The sequence below is a fragment of the Pezoporus occidentalis genome, unplaced genomic scaffold (assembly GCF_034315485.1).
Source record: "Pezoporus occidentalis ecotype Australia unplaced genomic scaffold, CSIRO_AGI_Poc_V1 ctg159, whole genome shotgun sequence".
In the NCBI taxonomy this organism is placed as follows: Eukaryota; Metazoa; Chordata; class Aves; order Psittaciformes; family Psittacidae; genus Pezoporus; species Pezoporus occidentalis.
This window is the reverse complement of record NW_026913415.1, coordinates 1633990-1646334: the sequence shown is the minus strand read 5'-3', so window position 1 is coordinate 1646334 and position 12345 is coordinate 1633990. Positions and strand designations below refer to the sequence as shown.

General features: G+C 60.4%; 2 protein-coding genes across 2 annotated transcripts in view; one reads left to right on the top strand and one right to left on the bottom strand.

Moving 5' to 3' along the window:
- Positions 1 to 1227: 1227 nt before the first annotated feature.
- CSK (C-terminal Src kinase) lies at positions 1228 to 12227 on the bottom strand. Its single transcript, XM_062612191.1, has 13 exons — positions 12071 to 12227; positions 6659 to 6734; positions 6248 to 6361; positions 5643 to 5755; positions 4824 to 5043; positions 4411 to 4504; positions 4268 to 4333; positions 4034 to 4133; positions 3798 to 3888; positions 3003 to 3076; positions 2697 to 2892; positions 2179 to 2265; positions 1228 to 2084 (listed from the first exon to the last, which is right to left on the bottom strand). The coding sequence occupies exons 2-13, from the start codon at positions 6671 to 6673 to the stop codon at positions 1902 to 1904; spliced, it is 1353 nt and encodes a 450-aa protein (XP_062468175.1). The 5' UTR covers positions 6674 to 6734; positions 12071 to 12227; the 3' UTR covers positions 1228 to 1901.
- The window catches only part of SEMA7A (semaphorin 7A (JohnMiltonHagen blood group)), a 139710-nt gene continuing 135077 nt past the window's right edge, over positions 7713 to 12345 (top strand). The window contains exon 1 of the mRNA XM_062612171.1: positions 7713 to 7717. The gene's annotated coding sequence lies outside the window, so the exon portion shown is untranslated. The remainder of the gene's footprint in view (positions 7718 to 12345) is intronic.

The window sequence follows — 12345 nt, the reverse complement described above, 5'->3', positions numbered from 1 at the left end:
GACCCAGCGACAGGAGTCAGGAGCAAACAGCCCTGCATGGGGGAACCGAGGTACAGGGGCTGGCATCAGGAGAGGCTTGGCAGGGCTCAGCCTCCTTCCTGCAGTGAGAAGGATTTCTTACAGCAGCCCCTGAGGATGCCATCATGGCACCAAACCCCTCCAAAGCTCCCCTCTGCCCATGGGGCTGATGAGCACAGACCTGGCAGTCGATGCCATTTAGAGGAAAACCCACGGTCTGGCTGAGTTTTGGGTTAGGGTTTCGCCACCATCACAAGAAGGTGCTGAGTATAGCTCACCATTTCAACAGCATCTTCCTTGCAGGCTTTGCCTGTAAATGACTTTAATCTTCATAAGCCCCAAAAGTAAAGCTGCTTATATGGCTGGGGCCTGCTGGAGCACTAGGAGGAATGGGGGATGCAGGGGTTAGTCCAGGGGAAATAAAACCTGTGGTGGATCAAGCCGCAGCACATCCCTGTCCTGTCTCAGGGGCAGGAGCACTGGACTGCCACAGGTACCACTGCTGTGTCACTCCATCCTCCTTCCCACCCCGACCTCAGCCATACCTGCTCTCCCAGTGCTTCCTATTTTTCCCTCGATCATTCCTGCCAAGAGGAATCTCAGTCTCCATCCTCACCCAAAGCAGACCCAGAGCTCCTGACTCCAGTTTGTGCAGCCGGTAAAGCTGATGCCCTGCGCATCGTTTAACACTGAATAATTCTCTGTGGATGAAGGGAACTGTTAGAATCCTGCCAGACACCACCTCCATCCTTCAAGGCAGCAGGGACTCCATAGGGACACCTCCTTCAGGGTGCAGGATCTGGGGAGTCCCATTGCACAGATGGCTTCAGCTCCTTGGCTGAGACAAGCAGGAGAGGGAACAAGCCCCAGAAGGTATCCCCAGATCTTCCACCACTTTGTCCAAGCAGAGAAACCAGCCTGGTTTGTGCCAAAGGGACCTTTAAGCTCCTCCAGCTCCAACCGCTGCCACGGGCAGGGACACCTTCCCCTAGAGCAGCTTGCTCCAAGCCCCTGTGTCCAACCTGGCCTTGAACACTGCCAGGGATGGGGCAGCCAAAGGTGGAAGATGAAGCCTGGCTTAAAGGGAAGCTTTAGCAGCACCATCCTCACCTGCTCTCATGGGCAGGATGGAGCCAAGCTGCTCACCCCAGCTCTGCAGTGCCTGCCGGGGAGCAGCGAGCAGGATGCGCCGCGTGCGTCGGGCAGGGGTTTGGTTGTCGTGTTCTGTTTTTTATTACAGGTTGAATCTCACAGTCGGTAGCATTACATGAGAATAAAGCACTGGACAGGACTGGAAAAAAAGGCCTCTGGAGACAGCATGCAAACATTGCGACGAGTTTAAAGCAAAACAACCCAAAAGGAAAGCGGCTCGCGGGGCCGCGGCTCGGCGGCGGCTCCCCTGTAACCATCACTTCTGTCGCTGGGGTTTCCTTGCCGTGTGTCCGGTTCATTGGCTGAGTTTATTATTATTCTTCTTCTATCCTCCTCCTCCTCCTCCTCCTTCTTCTTCTCTCTTTTTTTTTTTTTGTGTTTTCTTTTAATTACATTAAAAAATAAGATTCGTACTTTAGGAAAACGCCAGCGCGGGGCTGGGCCCTGCTGCAAATCATAAAAAACAGTGAAAAAAACCCCAACAACAACAACGAAAAAAACCCCCACATTTTGAAAACAAAAATCCCACCCCCCTCAAAAAACAAACAAACAAACAAAAAAAAGAACGTGGGAGACCCCCAAAAAACCCCAAAACCTGGGAAAAAAATAAAAAGTAATAATAAAAACAGATTGATTTGGAAGTTTGGAAGCAACCGGGAGAATTGGGGGGGGGGGGGGGGGGGGTTGAAGCACCCCCAGGGCTCCCTCCTGGCCGCTCCCGGTGCCCCCCCTCACAGGTAGAGCTCCTTCTCTTTGATATGCACTAGCTGTTCACGGAGCTGGTGGAAGGACGGCCGGTGGCCGGGGTCCAGCGTCCAGCACTTCTTCATCACCTCGTAGACGACAGCGGGGCAGCCGTCGGGAGCATCCATCTTATAGCCCTTCTCCACGCGGGGTACCACGTCCTTCAGGGGCTGGGGGGACAGGGGAGGGAGTCAGGATGGGGACGGGGTGGGGTGCCCCCTCCGCACACCCAGCCCTGAGCGGATGGGGATGGTCCTCACTCACAATTCTTGGATAAGGCACTCGCCCGAAGGAGTAGATTTCCCAGAGGAGGATCCCGAAGCTCCACACGTCTGACTTGGTGGAGAATTTCTGGAGGGAGAGAAGCCTCGTGAGAGGGGTCAGGTAGGGATGGGGGTGACAGATCTTCAGGGCCGCTGGTCTTAGGGGTCAGACGGCAGGGACTGGGGCTCAAGCACCATCTCTGAATGGAAAAGTTGGGGGGAGCGCAGGGTGCAGCCCTCTCCATGAGCCTCCATCACATCCTCATCCTGAGGGGATCATAGAGTTCCAGGATGGTTTGCATTGGAAACGACCTTAAAGCTCTTCCAGCTCCAACCCCTGCCACGGGCAGGGACCCCTTCCACTAGAGCAGCTTGCTCCAAGCCCCTCTGTCCAACCTGGCCTTGAACACTGCCAGGGATGGGGCAGCCACAGCTTCTCTGGGCACCCTGCGCCAGCGCCTCAGCACCCTCACAGGGAAGAGCTTCTGCCTTTTATCAATCCATTCCCCGCTCACCCACCTTTTCTCTAAGTGCTTCTGGTGCTGTCCACTTCACAGGCAGCTTCCCCGTGTCCTGCGTGGAGGAGGCTTCCTTGGTCAGCCCAAAATCGCTGACCTTCGCGATGTTGTCCTCCGAGACCAGCACGTTCCTCGCCGCCAGGTCCCGGTGGACAAAGTTGTTGGCTTCCAGGTACTCCATGGCTTCACAGACATCTCTGGTTGGGGTGGGGAGGGAAGGGGGTCAGCGAGGAGGCCCCAGAAGGCTGCTGGGTGCGGGTCAGGGTGGTGGGCACGGCCAACCCTTGGTGCTTGGGCCTGTACTTACAAGGAGAACTTGAGCAGGCAGTCTGCACCGAGGACCGACCGCCCGCGCGACCGCAGGTAGTCTACTAGGCTGCCCTGGAGGGATGGAGATCATAGAATCATGGAAGGGGTTGGGTTGGAAGGGACCTTAAAGCTCATCCAGTTCCAACCCCTGCCACAGGCAGGGACACCTTCCACTAGAGCAGCTTGCTCCAAGCCCCTGTGTCCAACCTGGCCTTGAACACTGCCAGGGATGGGGCAGCCACAGCTTCTCTGGGCACCCTGTGCCAGCGCCTCAGCACCCTCACAGGGAAGAGCTTCTGCCTTAGATCTAACCTGAACTTCCCCTGTTTCAGTTTGAACCCATCACCCCTTGTCCTATCACTACAGTCCCTGATGAAGAGTCCCTCTCCAGCATCCTTGTAGCCCCCTTCAGACACTGAAAGCTGCTCTGAGGTCTCCACGCAGCTTCTCTTCTCCAGGTTGAACAGCCCCAGTGTTCTGAGCCTGGCTCCATACGGGAGCTGCTCCAGCCCCTGATCATGACCCTCCTCTGGCCTTGCTCCAACAGCTCCATGCCCTTGTATTGAAGACACCAGAACCACACACAGTGCTGCAAGCGGGGTCTCACGATGCCATCAGGGTCAGCATCCCACCTACTGCCCCTCCTGCGTGGGACGACATCCCTCCCTCGGAGCCAGCAATGGGACACACAAACTCCAACCACCAGGGTGGCCCAAGGGCAATGCCACCCAAGTTGGGTCTGTGGGGTGAACCCTGGTGGGGACACAGAGGGGACAGGGCGTGGGGGTCTCACCTTGGCCATGTACTCAGTGACGATGTAAAGGCCGCTCTTCTCCTCCACGATCACCCCCAGGAGCTGCACCAGGTTGCTGTGTCGGAGCTGCCTGCGAGGCACGGGAGGGCTCAGGGTAAGGGGCTGGGGTGAAGAAGGGGTCCCACAGTCCCCATAGGACGCTGGGGACCACCCACCCCTACGTATACGGACAGAAGAGCCCGCTCCCCTGCGCTGTGCCCCCCGGTAACACTCACGTCATGACGGATGCCTCCGCCAGAAAGGCTTGAGCTGTGGCATCATTTTTAATGCACTTCACGGCGACTTTGTTCCCCCGGTAATCCCCCAGCATCACGTCTGCAGGCCGGGAGAGACGGGCACAGGAGACACTGGGAAGCATCCCGGCCTCCCAGGGCCCCACCATCACCCTGGGGGGGCTGCAGAGCCTCCTCCCCCCCACAAGTCAGGGCCACCACAGCGCTGGGGCTTACCTCCGAATTCCCCTTTGCCAATGATCTGCAGCAATTTGAGGTCCTTCATGTTGAGGGCCCAGCCGCCTGCGAGAGGGAGGAGGAGGGTGAGGGGGTGCTGGTGGGGGGTCCCCAGGAGCCGGGGAAGGGGCACGGCCACTCACTGCGGGAGAACTCGTCCTGCGCTGCCACCGTCCCCTCCATCACCTTGGGTTTGATGAGGCGGGTGCAGAGCCCATCTGCGTCCGTGGTGTAATGCTGGGGAGGGGACACGGGGACATCGCAGTGGGGTGGGGGGGATCCCCACCAAGGCGATGCCAGGCTCTGGGATCCCACCAGGTGGCAGCACAAGGCCATGGATGGAGCATAGAGGGAGCGTGGGGGGTCCCAATGCCTCCTCCTGCCCATCCAGCCACCGCCTTTATCCTGTCCCCGTCCTCCACTTTGCCCCATGGGGTGGGCAGAGAAGGCCCCACCATCTCTGGGTGGGAGCTCAGACCCATATGCCCCATCTCCCCCAGTCTCACGCCTATGGTCCCCATGCTGGCCGAGGGGGACAGGAGCAGTGGGCCCTCACCTCCACCAGTTGCATGAGGTTTTCGAAGTAGACCTCCTCGTCGATGCTCAGCTTGCTGGAGGAGTAGATGATGCGGTAGTGCTCCACCTTCCCCTCGCAGCTGACACACAGCGTGTAGTCCCCGGGGTAGTTGGTGCTCTCCCGCACCAGGAACAGCCCCGTCTCGGGGGGGTACAGCAGCCTCTCCGCCTGCTCCCGAGTGATCTTCCCATGAAACCACCTGCAAGGGGCACACAGGGCAGGGTGAGCATTGGGACGTGTTTGGGATGGGGACGTGGAGCAGCCTTCAGCCCTTGCCTGCATGGAGCCAGCTTGCTCATGCTCCTCCTTGCTACCCCCATGCACCCCATCACACAGCTCCTTCCATGGCGTCCTGCTCCCCTCCCCACAGCAGCCTTGGCTCCTCCCGACTGGGTCACTGGTGGCTCTGGGATGCAGCAGGGATATCAAACCCATCCATCCACCCATCTGCCTATCTCCCACCCCTCCCATACAGACCCCACTCCGACCCCTTTCTTCCTCCCAGAAGCCTTCACAACCATAACTGTGGGGAAAGGACCTATTTTGGCATCCAACCCAACCATCCACCACCTCCCCAGCTCTGCAGGCAGCTCCAAAGGTGCTCAGAGCTTTCCCCAGCAGCACTGGATCCCAAATCCACTTGGGAAAGCCCAGGCCCCTGCTCCTTCTGCCTTCCCACCTCGCTAAACCCTGTGAGGGATTCTGTTTGGACACGGGGTCAGCTGGATCTCTGGTCTGACGCAGTGGGGATGCTCCCCCCCAGTATTCCCCATGGCTGAATCCCCAGTGGATACTCACGGCATGAGGCTGAGCTTGATCCCAGCTTTCACCCCTTCCCGCTTCTGCACGTAGTTAGCAGGGATGATGCCCTCCCGGCCCACCTTGTTCTTTGCCTTGTACCAGTTGGGATCCTGCAGGGACAGCAGAGACGTCACGAGGAGCCCACGGCCTCTGGAGACAGCAGCATCGCGCCCGAGCTCTGCATGACCCCAAGCCGCAGGCAGGACGGGGTGTGCAGGGACAGCCACAGAGCTCAAGGTGGGTGCTGGGGCAGCAAACCCCATGGGGGCCACCACGACCCCCTTCCCAGGCTGTTGGGTACCCCAGAACCCCCTGACCCACGGCCGCTGTCCTTTCCCACCCCGGCACCAAGCATCGCTCCAATGTGAGCCTCTCCCCAATCTCCTCCACTTCCCAGGAGGCACTCCAGAGGCTTCCAATCTGGAGAAACCTTAACTAAGGAGGCCATGAGTTAATTAACCAAACGCGTGGCCCCATTCCGGCCCTGCGGGACGTCCATGGGGACCAGGAGATGGCACTGCCACAGCGTGTGGCGGGATGCAGGGATGCTCCCCGTGTGGCGCTGGCAGCAGGGCGCTGCCACAGGGAGGTGATGGCCTTACCTTGGTGACAGCCACAATGGTCAGGACGTCTCCTTTGCTGAAGGGCAGGTCCTGCTCGGCGGTACCGTGGAAGTTGTACTTGGCGATACATTCTGTACCGGACGGCCAAACGGCCTGGCCAGGGACAGCAGGATGGTGTCAGAGCCTGGCTGAGCACCCCCGCCCCCCAAGCACATCCTGGTGCAAACCCAATGGGATTCACTTAAACCTGCAGCACTCGGGGGGATCTGGGGCAGCCCAGAGGGGGTTTTCAGCTGGGATGGGGAGGGAAGGACACAGACACGCTCAAACACAGGTCCCCACAGTGCTGGGCTTCTGCAGTGCACAGGGGGATGGGGACAAGTCCCTCCTGAGCCCTGGGGCTACCGCTGCACGGGTGAAGAGCCCGCTCCATCCCTGCCCGGTGCTCACCTGCATCCCTGACATCTTCTCAGGAGGCTGGAGCACGACTCTCACAGGGGGGACACGTCACTGGGTACCATGAGACCTGCAGCAGGGGCGAAGGACAACTTAGAATCCGAGACTGGTGTGGGTTGAAGGGACCCTAAAGCTTATCCAGCTCCAACCCCTACCACGGGCAGGGAACCCTTCCACTAGAGCAGCTTGCTCCAAGCCCCTGTGTCCAACCTGGCCTTGAACACTGCCAGGGATGGGGCAGCCACAACCAGGCATGGTGGGCTGTGTAAGGACGATGCACAAGGAACCCTGCTGCAAAGGATGCTGCCAGAGCCACATCAGCAGCTCTTAACCACCAAGAAGGGAACAGATCAAGGTGCTGCTTCCAACACGTCCCCAGAGCAATGCGGAAGCGAGAGCTCTGGGTCCACTCAGCTGAGAGTGGGACCAGCGCAGAACTGCTCACCCGGATTATAAGGTATTTGCATGGATCCAGCTTCTTAAGAGCGGAGGTTTACGTGCTGCGTGACCACTGCAGCATCAGCAGCAAGGATGCAAGGGATGAAACGGGACGGTACAGAGGGATGGAGGTGCCTGGGGATGGGATGGGAGCAGAGACGACCTCCAAGAGCCACTGAAGCCCATTTCCCAGCCCAGGGCGGCTGCTGCATCGTGGTGGAACCAGCAGTGAGAAGCTCCAAACCCTCTGCCTTGGAAACCCCCCAGGCCAGCCTCATCCTGCAGAGCCTCCTCATCCCGAAGCAGTTCGGAGGGTTTTGGGCAGCCCTGGGAGCTCAGCCGGTGTTTTTCAGCTGGGATGGGGATGGAGGCGCACACACACACACACACACACACAGGGGCTGCCGGTGAGGTGGTTCATGGTCCCTGCAGCACCAACGGGGAAACTGAGGCGTGAGGGATGCAGCCAGCAAGACGCAGCTTCCCCAAGCCCCACGCTCATATCCAGACGTATCCTGATCCCTCCTTTGCAGCACTGGGGACGACGCAGCCAGAGCCCTGCTCTCCCGCAGCGCCTGGTGCCCCCCACGTGGAAACATCCAGCCCCGGGAGCTTCCCAGGCCCGGGATCCAAAGGAAATAAACCACATCCATTCCCTGCAGGACCACCCCCCCGGCAGCACCCCGAGGCCCTAGGCTGGGTCGCATCCTGCCCCGGCATGTGGGAGGGGAACAAACCCGCCTTTATGCTCGCTGCTTGGACCCCGGGGAAGGGATGAAGTCACCGTCCCCAGCATCAAACCAGGCTTTCTTGGGCTGGGGCACGGGGTCGTGCCAGGCGGGGGGCACCGAGCGGGATGTGCGGGATGCAGGAAGCGCATCCCTGCCCCAAAACCCACCCAGGTGCTAATGAATCCATCGCATGGGTCTGGGGCTGACAGCGGCTCAAAATAGCTTGGGAAAGAGGAACTGAAACAAGAGGCAAGGCTGGAGGAGGAAGAAGATAAGGGGTAGAACCACAGGGAGGAAGAGAGCGGGCACGGACACGGCCCCGGCTCCACCGCAGCCATGCCCAGAACTATCCGGAACAGGCATCACGCTCCCACCACCTCCTTCACCGTCCCCCAGGCCACAGGGCCCTTTAGCAGAGGGAAGTCAAGGCTCAGACACTCACCCCAAGGGCAGAGTTTGAGGACCGGAAGGTGAGCACTGGGGTTTCCAGTGAAGCCCATCACCACAGCGTCTGGGCCCCACGCACTGGGTTTTCTTCCCAGCCAGCCACGGGGCTGTTGATGAAGAACAGCATCTCGAGACGGCACCCAAACCCTACTTGATGGCACCCATGAGGTGGGAACAGAGCCATGGAGGTGGCCAGGAGCTGAGGGAGCACAGCGCTGGGTGATGCTGGGCTGGGGAGCAGCAGCTGGGAACGCAGCCCCCCAAAACTGCCCCATCTGCAACTCGTTTCCAAGCTGATTTTTGGTTAAATTCAGAATTTACACCTGGTGTGGAGCAAAGGGTCCGGACAGCACCAGCCTGAAACGCAGCCCAAGGAAAACTGGGAACAAACTACACCCCTCCATCAGTCCATGGAGGGACTCGGCTAGCGCCTGGAAGGAATTGGTTGAAGAAGAGGTGCCTCTGCATCCCTGCAGAGGGAACTGCCCATTGCCAGGGCTTTCGGCCCCTGTTCCCCACCGAGCACGCTGTGGGGCACCGAGCAGGAGCAAGCCCCGGGTGTTGCTCAAGGACCAGCTCATCCCCAAAGTGCTGAGTCAGTGCTTCCCACCGCCCGGGCGCTCCGACGTCGTGATTCTAACCCTAAACTACCCAAAGGAGAGCAAGCAGCAGGAGGAGGCTTCACCCTGGATCCGACCGCAGCTGGAAAACCCGCACGAGCTCGGTTGGGATGCCAGGGAACATCACCTGGAAGAGACGCCCAAAGACCCATCCCAGGACCACCAGGCTGGAAAAGCCACTTCCACCCTGCACCAGAGCAGGATCTTTCCACTCCCGAAGGATGGTTGTTTGGGCTTTCAGCTCACGAATGTCACCAGCACTCAGAGCTTACAAATGCAGAGGGGCTCCAAAATGTACAGCCCGCCTTTGGGCTCTCAGGCCTTCGTTAAGAGCACTTTCTTTCTCCTTTAAAGAGGAAACTGCCGCAGCAAACCCTGTCACAAGGAACCTGCTGCATGGCAGTTTGCACCTTCCTGGATCACGGACATCGCGCGGTGGCACTGGCATAAAGAGAGCACAAGGGGAGGTGGTTAACAGCACCAGGGCTGCCCTGATGTCCCCCTGTCTCTTGTCACCGACCTCCCGCAGGTGACTTTTAGGCAGCGGCCTGGTTATTCATCACCTCGCTTTAATCGCTACCTTATTTCTGCCTCGAAGGAGGAGGAACCCCTGTACCCCTGAGAGCAGCGAGGCCGCTGCCACCCGGCCCCCCAAGGCGCTGTGCCTGCGGTGGCCTCATGTGACAGCCAGCGGTTCCTGCTGAGCACGTCACCCGCTGTCACCCAGCACGGCCCCAGCCTCGTGCCCCCACTCGCTTCCGCCATCCCACCTTATCCCCATGGATGGGAGCCGGCGCAGGGACAAGGACGCGGCGATGGATCCCGAGGCTCAAGGGAGCATCGCTCCCTGCTTTTCCAGCACGGGAACACGGGCATGGCCTCTTCTCAAAGCAGAGGTGCTCCCCACAAGGAGGATGCGCAGGAGCAGAAGCCAGCTTGAAGCAAATAAATGATCATTAAGAAAATAGCCAGGGAGCCGCCCAGCAGATTCAGCAGAGCCGAGCGTCAGGTTTGGCTCTTCAGCTCTGCCAGGAGACGGCTTCACTCCCCCTGGAAACATCCCATCCCCATTGCCATCGGGAAGCAGCCAGAGTGCCCTTCCTCTGCCCGAGCACCTCTGCTCTGGCCAGGCAAGGGACCTCAGCCCCACGTTGTGCACCGGGAAGGGCCAAGATTCACTCCCGCTGCCTCCCCGCTCCCAGCTTTCCCTCTGGGAAGCCCGGTTCATAGGGAAGAGCTGGGGAAGGCGGGCAGGGCAGGAATGGTGAATACCACAGGTACCCTGATAATCCGAAGAACACCAGGGAAACCGTTCCTCTTGTCAATCACCAGCCAAAATCATGCTGCGCCAGACCCATGGGCAGGCTGGGACCGGCACCCAGCGGAATTTGGGACCCCTGGACCAAATCCCACTGGCACCAAGGGATGGGTTGAAGGAAAGATGCCACATTTCCACCTCAAACCCACTTAGCTGGAGGGAAACAGGGAGCAGCCCCTGCCCAGCCCCAGCTAAATCAAGCTGAGTTGTAGATGGTAGCAAAGCTTCACTCCCATGGAATTCAGGGTGCAGGCACCATCCACATGCACCTCACTGCAACATCTCCAATCCGCAACAACTCGAGTTTCTTTAAACTTCACCAAAAATAACCCAACCCAACCCCAACCCAGACAACATCCTCACACTCTCCAAAAGATCTTATCTCCTGTTATTACAAGTAACACCTACGATTACTCTGATCGAAAGACAAACGTTCTTCCTTTATCTCATCAGCAAGCTGGCTGCGCTCGCAGGGCTCCGCTGCTGCTCCCCCGGCCCAGCGTGGCTGGAAAGGCAGGGGGGGGCTTTCCTTTTCTTGCTTTCATTTCTTTATGCTTCTCTTCAAGGGAAGATATTGCCCTTCAGGCCTAAGAAGGTGCCGAGGGGAGGCAGGTGGAGGGCTGGAGAGATGCTGCGCCCGGCCTCCCCATGGCAAAGGGCTGTTCCTTGTCATCTTTCCTACACAAACCAACCCATCAGGGTGATTTTCCGCCCTCCTTATCCCACACATCACCCCAGCATCCCTTCCCAGGGAGACCTTACATGTCCTGGGGGGTGTCAGGGCATCCTTGGGGAGCAGCACATGGTGAAGCCGCTTGGGACACGGTTCAAAGGGTTTCCATTGCAAACACCCGCCCCAAACTGAAAAGATGAGGGGGGGAGAAAGCAGAGTGAGGAGCACCCCAAACCTCCCCGTGCTCCCAGGGGGATTGTTCCAGTGCTGCTCCCCTTGATGAGGCTTTGCTTCATCACCACCATCGCGCCGATGAAGGGTGAGGAACTGGTACCCAAGGGATGCTCCCTGCATCCCTCCGCTGTGCTCCCACGGTCCTCTCCGGCCACTCTCTGCCTTGGCAGGGATCGGGATGGGCTCTTCCAGAGGGAAGCCGGGTTGAGCTCCCCTCTGCTGGGAAGGGAAGCAGCCATACCCCTCCTCGCGCTGCCCAGCCCTTGCACCTCAGGTTGGAGTTATTGTGTGTGACTTTTCTCCCCGCGCATCGGCACAGCCCCTTTCACTCTCGATCAACCGACGGGCAACAGCCGCTGCTATAAATAACCCATCCCCGCCTCGGGGACCAGAAACATGAACATCAATACATAAAATTAGGGGAAAAAAAACTAAAAACCTGCTGCCAGCCCCTTCCGACGCCCGGCCCCAGCTCCCTCCTTCCGCCCCAAACGCTCTCAAAAACCCCGCCAGCAGCAACCCAAACGGGCCCGGCCTTTGTATGGGATGAGGATGGGGACGGGGCGGGAGGACGAGCGTGGGGATGGAGACGGGGATGGGGCGGGAGGAGGGAAGAGAAGCGGTGCCAGCCCCTGGCCGGGCGGCGGGTCCCCCCCCCGGGGGCAGGGGATGCTGCGGGGGTCCCTGGCTCCCTGCGTGGCCGGGGCCGGAGGTGCCGGTGTCCCTGGGGGCCGGGGTCACCCGTGCCGGGTCAGGCAGCACGGCCGTGCCCCCCCGCAGGCCCCATTGTCTGTGCTGGGCGGACGGGCCGGGCCCGGCCCCGCTGCCCCCGCCGTGGGGACGCGACCCCCGGCCCGGTGTGTGTGTGTGCGTGTGGGGGGGGTGTGCGGGCACCCCGGTACGTGCGTGCGCGTCCCCCCCCCCGCCCCCCGGCGCGGCACTCACCTCCCTCGGGCAGGGGGCTCAGCCCGCCGCCGGCTGCTCCATGCGGCGCTGCCGGGGGCCTCCGGGCTCGGCTGGGCCGGCGGGGGGGGCGCGGGGGGGGGCGGAAGGGGCGGAGGAAGCCGGAGCCGGAGCCGCCGCCGCCCGGCGGGGCCGAGCCCGTTGCGGCGGGAGGGGAGCGGGGAAGGGGTGGGGGGGGCGGGTGCTGGGAGCTGGGGAAGGGGGGGGGCGGGCAGCGGAGCGTCCGCAGCCCGGGTCGGGCCGGGCTGGGCCGGGAG